Genomic DNA, 10975 nt, shown 5'->3' with positions numbered 1-10975 from the left:
AATAAAACATGGGGATACACAGAATTTCACAGCTGTGTGAACAGTTAAAGCAGATGCGATGGGATGTGATGGTGGATGCATACAGAGAGGCGGGTTGTAAAAATATGCCATAAAGTTTATGGAGCCTAATGCGGCCCTGCAGGAGCCTCCTGCCGAGCTGAGCATGCCCACAGTGCTGTTGAGTGTGTGACAAAGCTGTGGGGGAGAGATGTACAACCGAGAGCATAGACAGTATTCACAAGCTCCATCACTAGTTGTGGGGATGTGCATACAGTACATAAAATTCACAGATATGCAATCAACAGAACTAAGAATCCTATTTTTCCTCCCTCCCTGCTTTCTCTCTCTCTGTCCTGTGCAATATCTAAATCTACACTAATATCCAATTCTACTGAAACTGCATGGACAAAAAGTGTACTACTTACCACACACAGAGACATACAAGTATGTGCACACATCAACATAAAAAGCTCTGCCATTGCCACTGTTCAATCCAATATCAGCATACTGTGACCACTCCATCCTTTCATGTTCCCTTCAAAATAACGAGATCCAGTTCTCCCCTTCTGATTGAAGAGGAATGATTGTTTCTGCCTTTGAGAAAGACGTGTTCGAGAGATGTGTGAAGACAAAGGGAAAAAAGGAAGCAAGAAAGTAAAGGATGAAAACAAACTGAAACGAAGATGACTGCTGATGGAAAAGTAACCTCTTTGTCTCATCACCAGTGGGAGCCGGTGTTGACTTAATCCCTCCCGCACTGCCCACCCTCTGTCACAGCTAAATCTTTGCTTCTTCCACAGCCTGCAAAGGTCAATCCAACCATGAGCAGCATTGACAAATCTTATGTAGACCATAAAGTTTAACATTACACGACAAATGTAGATCCAGCTATTATACTATTCATAAATGGATTATCTGAGTCATGTGCACTAGTACAGTTATGCTTAATTAAAGTGAACCATGTCACATTGTATAAAAGCCCATCAAGGGTGAAGATGACAGAGTAATGTGCTCCAGCACTGCAGCTTAATTCGGTTGTGAAGTACCATCATTCTATTTCCAGTGCCTTCTCAAACCCAATATCACTTCACAAACCATTTAGAGAGAGGTGAAAAATCATATATAGTCTCACGGGGTGACTGTGGTTCAGTGGGTAGAGCAGTCGTCTCCCAACCGGAGAGTTGGAGGTCCACATGTCGAAGTGTCCTTGGGCAAGACACTGAACCCCCAACTTGCCCCTAATGGTTAGAGCCATTGGTGTGAGTTGGCACCGTGGACGGCTGCCTCGGTTCTGTACCGGAAACAAATTCCTTGTGTAACATACTTGGCCAAATAAAGGTGATTATCCTTAAATCTGTCAAAATATAGGCTAAAGATAAAAAGGTACACTTTTGTTCCAGTAACATAGGGATGCCCCCTCTCTCTGCACCAAAATTAGGGTGTGTCCAAAAAGTTCTCAAAATAAATGATGCAGTAGGACCTACAGTTGATAGTAGGCTTTATGTCACTTAGCAATAACTGTAACCCCTGTAAGTACACTGTATGTCTGTTATACAGTTTTTCTAAGATTTTGTTTGTGACTACCGTTTACACACTGGAATGGGAACAGTCTAAAATTACGACATGGTGTATTCATATGCCATCATAATATCTGACAACAAACTGTTTCCAGTGACAACATGGCAACAGTTTTGGCTTATTTAACCAAAGTAACAGCAATTCTGCTACAGACTACATGTGACCGTTTTTGAGATTTATTAGTTGATATATATTGCTCCAAGTTAAAATACTGAAGATCTGACTGCCATGCCTCTTTTTCTGCCAATAGAAAACTACACTTCAGCACTTTACTCTTCACCTCTGTTGTAGAGCTTTGGGAAATGCAGACTTTGGCAAGAACTTTATCGACTGAGGCAAGGAGCACAAGCCTCTGAAAGCTTTTGAAAAACTTAACATAAATCATCTCATACACCTGCATTTCGGTCTGACCACAGGCTTGAATTTCCAAAGTCTTTACAACAGCAGTGATGAGTAAAATGTTATGGTACCCTGCGGAGTTTTACACCACTAGCACTGCAGAGCAATGTTTTGATGTGGAGGTGGCCATATTTTTGGTATTAAGTTTTCTATCAACAAGAACATGGAGGTACTACGCTATACACAGTACTGTATGACCATGCTCTCAAACCTCAGTAAAAGAAGAATATGGAAACAGAACTTCCTACGATTATAGCTAAAGAACAAACTTTGAGTAAACATTCGATAGCCACGTAAAACGACAGCTGAGTTCACATTTCCAGATATAATATTCAACAGTAGTTTGTCATTTCACTCCCTGACTACTATTCATGTCCATCAGAAAAACTAAAGGAAGCTTTCAGCCAATCACAAAACACAAACATCTCATTCAAACAGTCGCCCCCAGAGCATGTTTCCTTGATCTTAATTTAAGATAGAATCTATGGTGAACACTGGCTCAGGGCGCGGGATTAATTTTTCATTGCAGTTCTTTTAAAGCACCAAGGACGTGCCACATCAAATCTGCTCAAACCTCAACACCCGGTTTAATAGCTTGGCTTGAAACAAAGTCTTTTGATGGATGTGGTTTTAAAAGGTAAATAGAGAAATGAAGGTGGGAGGACATCTTTATGTTCTTTCAGTCTCACTGTATTTCTTTTTCTTTGTTTAAAAAGGTCTTGCGCAAATACTCCTGGCACAGTGACAAGTACCTGATTGGAGAGTCCTGTCTACATGTCCACATATACATACAACTCTTCATTTTGTAAATCCTCACCAGTTAGAAATGGACAACAACAAAAGGAGAGGTAATTCACCTTGGTTAGTCCTAGGATCAACAAATCAAGCAACAGAAATAAGTGAAAATCAATGTTATTGGGAATACTGATTAAACGTTTGATTCAATTAAGTATTTCAGGTGCAATAAATAAAGAATTTGATAAACCAGTTAAGTTGATTTGTCAAGTAAAAACACAAAGTAGTTGCTCATAACAATATCTTAATTGTGAGGACTTTTCTCTGTTTCATATAACTCAGGGTTTTTGACCGTTTGCCAGACAAAAATAAGTAATGACATCATCTACTGACTTTCTGTACTGTACAAATGAATTTATCAAAAACAATTAGATTGATCAGAACTCCTTAAAGTGATCAAAACAAAAAATCAGTAACAAAATATAACCACAGTAAAGCAAAAAGAATTAAAAGAAAAGAATAAAACAACAAGGAAACAATGTTATGGTGTTTATCCAATGCTGTGCTTATGAAATGCACAAAAATATCTTTTAACTTGAAACAAATGCAGCTACAAAGAGCACTTGTGTTCTTTCTGTTCAGTCATTCTACATCATACAAATGCTACACTGTATAACATCACTACATTTACTACATCATACAAATGCTACACTGTATAACGTCACTACGTTTACTCACACATCTCAACCTACACCTGCACACACGCAGGAAGAGAGGTCAAAGTTAACAACTGCTCCTCAGCCTCTTTAATGTCCAGCACCACCCCTGCAGAAAACAAACACCTTTTCTACACCACATGTAGACAGACTCATTTGGTCTTTTCACCTCAGGTCTGAGGCGTTTTATGTTCTTTGGTTAAATCCACATCTAACAACTATACACATAGATGTTGACATATCCGCAATAACCATCACTGCCTAACATCTCAGAGCTGACCGCCATGTTACCATGGAAATAAGCAGTCAAGTGTCCAGTCATACAGATATTGATTACCTCCCTGTAGTGTGAAGATTGCAGCTTTTCAAAACACCCTTTTGCTTGGGCCCATGTGCACGCTCACTCTCATAGTCTCAGCAGCATTCTCTGTGAGCTGCAGAGCTTGTCAATGCTAGTGCAGTCTACTTTCACAGTAACACTGCAGGAAGTCAGGGATGGATTATTACAATGTGGCCTTTGACTTGTGATGTAAACCAAGCCGATCTTTACAGAGACTGACGCTATAAAGCTGTTGTAGTGGTCGACAGACAGCTGAGGCACAGTGCAAAAGAAGAGGTGTCTGGTCCATCCGCAGGCATGCCATTACCCAGGTAGCGTGTATGTGCTTCTCAAATTTCCCTCAATCTTGCTGAAGGAGATGATGACAGGATATGAGACTTAGCAGTGTTGCACACTTGCACGCTGGTCAGGCTGGATTAGAGCCAATTCACACAGTCCTCTGTTCCCACCTCATTCTTTACTGGGAGAGGGGAAAGGTGCCAGAGAGATTTCATGCCTGAGACAGACAAGTTACAGTTGTGTGTTCCATACAGACAATCCTAACCAACACTCTGTTTCCAGTACACCCAGTGCGCTCTGTCCCACTGACACACGCTGACAGCGTGAAAATGGGAATCTGCCAGCAAAGCAGGGAGCAAACTGTAGCCCACAATCTGCTAACCAAGTTAAACGCTTTCCCCGTTTTCTTTGTTTGTTTTCCCTTTGAGTGGAACTTTTAAGAATGACAGCTCATGGCTTTCACTGTTAGTCATACGTGTAGGCTACTCCTGCAGGACTGACAGAGGTTACAAAGGTCAAACGCTTACATTATGTTCTTGAGTTTAAAAAAGCTTCTTGATAACCAGGGTCTCCAGCATCTTTTAGCCTGGTTTGCAGAACTTCACAAAGTAGGCCCCACATCTCGGTTGAACAGTCAACATACAAGCTGGGGTAATTCTGTCGTATTCCATTTACTGAACATAATGTGGCCATTGGTGCTGATCTAGAGCTCCTTCATCCACATCTATATAGGCCAAGCCAAAAACTCACTCTTCCCACAGAAATAACCAAGCACAAAGGAACAGTCTGACAAAGGAGAGAATGCAATCGATACAAAACGCCTGTGTAAAATGCTTCAAAGAGTGAGTTTTGCCTGAGACCACGGGCAGGGCATAGGTGTGCCGCTTTACCTTGGTGTTCCTGTTAAGCTTTACAGTCTTCTTAATCCTTATAAAGCTCACAAAAGTCACTGAAATACCATTTAAAGTAACAATTCAACACAAACCAATAACAGGGTTTTTTCTATACACTGTTCTTACAAAGACAGCAGGGTGCCACTTGATGGGGTCGTCAAGTACAAAATAAGCAACTCGTATATTACTCTTTGGTGAACAGCATAAATTACATTTGTTAAGATTATCTGGGTCTTTTGTAAAATAGGAGGAGGTAAAGTGAAACAGCAACAACAAAAAAGAAAATACATTTGTAAGACAACAGTCTGTGTCTTCATTTCTCTCAGAGGCAGAGTTGCTGACAGTAAAATCAAATATATAGTCATGAATTGCTTCCACTAAATGAATATAGCCCAAAATATCTGTTAAAGGAGAAAAATGTACTTGCTCTTTTTCAATGTGTGTACAGTTTGAGTGTGCTCTAAGGCTTATTAAGTGATTATATTATCCCTATGTACTGTGTCTCAGACAGAATGAACACAGTAAAAAACCATTTAGTTGCACCACGGTCTGATAGACAGATTAGACTTCAGATTATGAGTAGTTGTGCAAAAGCTATCACTCTTTGTTGGTATTACAATATTCAAATGCTAATAGGTGTTACACTGCAATCTATTTCAAAAGAAAAACTGCAATAACCAACAAAAGGTACCCCCAATTCATTTTCAGGCTGTATAATTTCAAAATCCCTCATTTGCAAGTTCTACCATTTACAGGAACTGTGCTGGCATTTACAGCATCTCCAAATTACAAGCCATTAGCAATATCAGGGCTGAAAATAAAAATCCAGGCCATAAAAATGACCCCACTTGCAGAGTTTGGGATGTGTTCTGCAACATCCTCCCAAAAGAAGATAAATGTATGTGTGTGTGATTACGGGGTTGAATGAAGACAGATACATTGAAGGAACAAGATTCAGAAGCCAAATAAATAATGGGCTACTTACCGCAACTTTGCTCCCAGTTATCTGCATGCAGCGATCAGCGGAGAAGGTTAATGTGCAAAAAGACACAAACAGCACAATCATTAGTAGGCCAAAGAATCCACTCCATTACATGTTGAGGCATTAGCGCAACTTGTGACATCACAAACAACTTTCACACAATTACAGCACACACTATACAGCTAAAGTTTTTAAAAGCAAACAGGAGAACCTGTAATTACTGTATGGCCACATACAGTACTGAAGATAATGTCTGTTCGGCAGCTGCAATTGTCCAATTTATCATAAGACAAACAAAATAAAGTGATTAAATGAAGCCATCAAGACAAAAGAACTTGCAAAGCGCTTTGATAGCATCAGGTATTAATACATGGCAACAACAGCTGTGGAAGTGATAAATCAACATGCCAATATCACACAAGGGACTTCTTAAATGATTAAGAGGAAAATGTGATTATCCTTGGGACTGACTGACTGGTATGAATTCAGATTAATCTCAAAGGAACAGTGGCTGGTGTGGAAAAAGAGGATGCAGAGAGTCTCCCTGTGCTGAAATCAATCAGCTGCCATTAACACTGAGCTTCAGGTGTCAAATTTGTGTGGCAGAGCTACCTTGGGCATGTGCAGTCAGCATGATTCTTGGAGTTTAACCTTCTTATCTGTCAATACTGGCAGGAGCAAAAGTGTTTATTACTCCAGCTGTGGGGCTTGTTTCACAGTAGGAGAGTGTCTGTCAGACAAGTAAATGTATTCTAATCTGTGGCTGAGCTTCTCTTTCCATGCCACGTTTCCAAAGAAATGCATTTTGATTGCATAAAGTTACAGGGCACTGAACTGTTTTTACTTTTTCTTTCCCATTTTCACTTCCTCGTATTCCCTCCTCCTTCTGTCTCTTCTAATCTCCCTTTGCACGTCTTTTATTGTCACTCTCGAACTCTCCAAGTCTCTGGCCATCTGATGCTTGAGTTCCCCCCCTCCATCCCTCTAACAAGAGTTTATGACAGCTATAAACTGCGTTTACTCTGTTTCACATGTATCACCATCTGATCACGCACATACTACTATTTAATCATATTGTGTACCCACATTTCCTTGGTCTCCAGTGAATGTAGCATGCACCTGTCTAACACTATGGAATACTTGATCTGAAAATTGCAGGTTAGACACAATGATGCAACCTCTTCCACAGGTGTTGAAGCCTACGTAAATATATGTGGTTTTAGAGCAGCTTGACCAAAACAGACACTATCATGAGGGTACACAGACAACAGTCAGGGAGGAGCTACAGGGGGTAAAGCACGGTTTGACTAACAGATTTGCATTTTGAATCCAATGCAACACCTTGTTCTCAAAAGTGCAGACTCTTTAGTTCAGATGCCCATTAATATGTTCAGTACTACTGAGGGATTACTACCCAGTGAGATGTGCTAATGAGCATTTCTCATACTTGGGGGCGGCTGTGGCTCAGGAGGTAGAGCGGGTCGTTTCCTAACCGGAGGATTAGCGGTTTGATTCCCAGCTTGTCCAGTCAACATGTCGAGGTGTCCTTGAACAAGACACTGTACCCCCAGTTGCTCCCGGTGATGTCACCGGTGTGTGAATGCGTGAGTGCTTGCGAATGGCCCAATAATGTGAAAGCGCTTTGAGTGTGCTGTAAATGCATAGAAAGGCGCTATACAAGTATAAGACCATTTACCAAGACCATACTGCAGCATAAATAAACTAAGGACAAGTCACCGTATACATGTTCTCAACACAAATATAGCAATCACCATCCTTTTCATGATGGAAAATGTATATTCATTCCATAAACACTCATCAATATAATAATAAGCCCCCTTTCCGCTGCCCGGTACCGGCTCAACTTGAACTCTTCTCACTTTTGGACCCAGGTGCTTGGTTTTCCATTACAGACGGTCCCCTCTCAATGTAGCTGGTTGTCATAACAACATTGAATTACACTGTCGTGACGTCATCAGCAACCGACGCCACAACAGCGGAGGACGTTGAATGTATGATGTTCTTGATTCTTGAAATGCGGCCGTTTATAGTTAGTGCAGTAACTACAGTAGCACTCAACATTACATTACGTTGCTTTTAAAATTGGCACTTTTTGTTCCATGACGTTTCACATGTTGATGACGTGATTTCTCTGACCAATCACTAGTCTGCAATGTTGCCACATCACCGTTTGGTATCACCTCCGCTCGACTGGAACCTTGACGAAGGTGGCATCAAACACAGTACCAGGTACTATCCCTAGCATCTGACAGAAAAACAAATAAGGCAAGACGAGTCACGTTGAGCCGGTACCAGGAGGTGGAAAAGGGGCCTGGCTGGTTTGATCAAATGCCAGGCCCCATGAAGAGAACAAGGCAGCACACTGATGGTCACATCAAATCATTATTTGAATACAACATATAGACAATCCCCCTTACAAGACCCTGCCATCACTTTTCCTGAGGCACAGCCATTTTTGAAACGTAACAAAAAAAAACCATTCTCTAAGTTTACAAAGTGGAACTCTGAGAAGTAACTGTATTAGTGCAAAAAGAATTTTGGCAGTTTTAATGATGTTGGCGCACATTTACAGAAAGAAGAAAGAACAAGAAATGGGAGAGGCAACTGTTCATGCAAAGCTGAAGGTCAAGGACATCCACAGACACACTCCTGCAAAAGTAGAGCTGGATTACATTGAAGCACAACTCAAATTCAAATGAACAGGGTCAATGTAGAAATCTCCCTTGAAAAGACATTCTATTTTGTGTTGGGGTAATTTGCTAGACTCCTGCTGAGGCACCCTGGTAGAGTATGGATAGGAGTGTTCTCAATCTTGCCTGGTGATAGACTAGTGTAGAGGTGGCAATTCATGAGGGAGGGAGGAGAAAAAAAAAGCTTTGGCTGTTGTGGTATATTAGCATGTGAAAATGATAAATATACACACATAACAAAATCTGATTTGTGAAAGGAATCTTGGGCACTTCAATCGAATGTATTAAAGTGTTTAATTTTTGTCTCATTGTTTAAAGGGTTACTTTTATGGGGCAACAAAACATGTCCAATATAGCAGGGACAGAAAAAAAATCCACCCTGTTCATTTGTAGTTTTGTTACAACAGTATTTACAGATTTAAACTGCCTGCATTTATGAGCTGTAAATCAAGAAAGCAAAAGAGTTGCCCAAGTCTAAATACACACATTTGAGTACTGATGGGTGGGGGGAGCTGGTAACATTCCTGGATGTCCAGCTTGTATTTACTGCAATAAAGTACAAGTTTAAATCATGTTACTCCTACAATATAGGAAAACTCCACTCTCGTTCAACAAAGCAGAAAAAAGATTAAAAGTGAAGACACCACAGCAGAGCAGACACCCCAACATGTCTAAAGTGCACCTTTCATGTTTTCGGTGCAGAATATTCTCATTTAGCCCACAGTGCACGCTCATCAGTAACCACAAGCAACATTAGCCCCAGATGATGTCCAACCCTGCAGGGGAAATGCACTTTCAGTGGTACAATTTTTAATACACAGGCTCATGTTAATACATAGAAATTTGGTCAAACAAGTTACCTGGAACATCAAAGCAGTCACAAATTACTGCCTGACAAACTGTAGTTTGTGCTGATTCTGGCCTATGTATTAGCTTCTGAAGTTATGAGGACTCCCCGCACGTCAAGACGTTACCAAAACCGAAGCACAAGATGCCTGTGAGGCAGCTGAAACAGCATTCTCACAAGCTCCAGGCTGGAACTCTCCAGTTTCACTGTTACGCAGATTTTTATAACTGCATTTTCCTTCTTACCGTCTGTCACGGGCTAAAAGTCCACAGAACTCAAATATGATTTAAAACAGTACATATTCAATTACTGTATGGATGTTTTAAAACCATTTTAATTAACAAGTGAAAATATCTGCTAATGAACAACCTTATTTCCAAAGAAACTAAAAGCCCCAGGATCACCTTAAACAATTTAGGTTTGGGTGTTTTTCAGCTTAAGTAAATATATTTTCAGACTTTCAAACAATTGTTATAGCTTGTTTTTTGCAATTCTCTGATATACCCTTAAAGAATGAAATAAATGGCCAGTTCCTCTGTCCTTCAAAACTATAAGATGTGTGTATCGTGTCTAAGGAGACTTGGTATTAGTGTCACATTACATTACAATCGCACACAGTGTCCCCGAAACTACAAAGTTCAAACCAAGTTGCATTCATATATTATCAGTATATTAGTGTGTTGCTGTACAGGTGTTCTAGTGTAATTGTAACCTGCATGAATGTGTGTTAGCACAGATACCTCATCGCTGACATTCAGCCACCCGCTTCTTCAGTCCTATTAAATGTGACAGTAGGGTGCTAACAGACATCCCATTTTGTCCTCTGTCCTTTGACTACACAGATTACGGTATTCATTTGAATAAAATATCATTGCTCACAAAGCATAATGGGCCATGTGAGGAATTCAATCATCTCAGATAATCATCATTATCAATAATGCCAGTTAATTACCATAACAATGAGGAAGGTAATAAATGATTATGTCAAGAAGGAGCTACCAGGTTTTGGAAGCAATGAGGGCAGAAATCACTTTTTTTTTTCTGTGCTGATGTGAATTTCACCTTACAAGGTTGGCCATAGCTTCCAAAAGGGGAAAGAAGATCATCATCATAAATTAATTAATGTCTGTCAAAACCCTACTTTTCAATGCTGTTAGATTTGAGTGACAAAGTATTAAATTCCAAATTACTCTACATGAATGAGCAACATAATCTTAATTAGTATTATTAATCTCAGAATAACTGATCGTAAACAATCCAGCAAAACTATTCAGATAAGCACTCAAGAGTTCAGCTATGGGGATGCTTCTTACTGTTGCACTGCCGCTGAGCCAAGAGGTTGACTAAACTATTTATACTTTTAAACCAAATAATGAGGCAAAGCACCACCACCACCAGGCAAAGAAAACTCACATGCAAATAGCATCTGGACCACCAGCAGCTTTCATGCATGCACATTACTAAACAAGCACTGACCTAGCATTTGAGTGAGCGC

At 40.2% G+C, this 10975-nt stretch overlaps 1 protein-coding gene across 1 annotated transcript in view; it reads right to left on the bottom strand.

Annotated features, from left to right (window-relative positions):
* Nucleotides 1-10975, bottom strand: part of diaph2 (diaphanous-related formin 2) — a 369240-nt gene that overhangs the window by 338176 nt on the left and 20089 nt on the right. Inside the window, exon 5 of the mRNA XM_020591281.1 lies at nucleotides 5926-5946. Coding sequence (XP_020446937.1) covers nucleotides 5926-5946 — 21 coding nt within the window. The remainder of the gene's footprint in view (nucleotides 1-5925; nucleotides 5947-10975) is intronic.

This window comes from Monopterus albus, unplaced genomic scaffold (genome assembly GCF_001952655.1).
Source record: "Monopterus albus unplaced genomic scaffold, M_albus_1.0 scaffold2.1, whole genome shotgun sequence".
Lineage (NCBI taxonomy): Eukaryota > Metazoa > Chordata > Actinopteri > Synbranchiformes > Synbranchidae > Monopterus > Monopterus albus.
The sequence above is the reverse complement of the archived record's forward strand: the minus strand, read 5'-3'. Positions and strand labels throughout refer to the sequence as shown.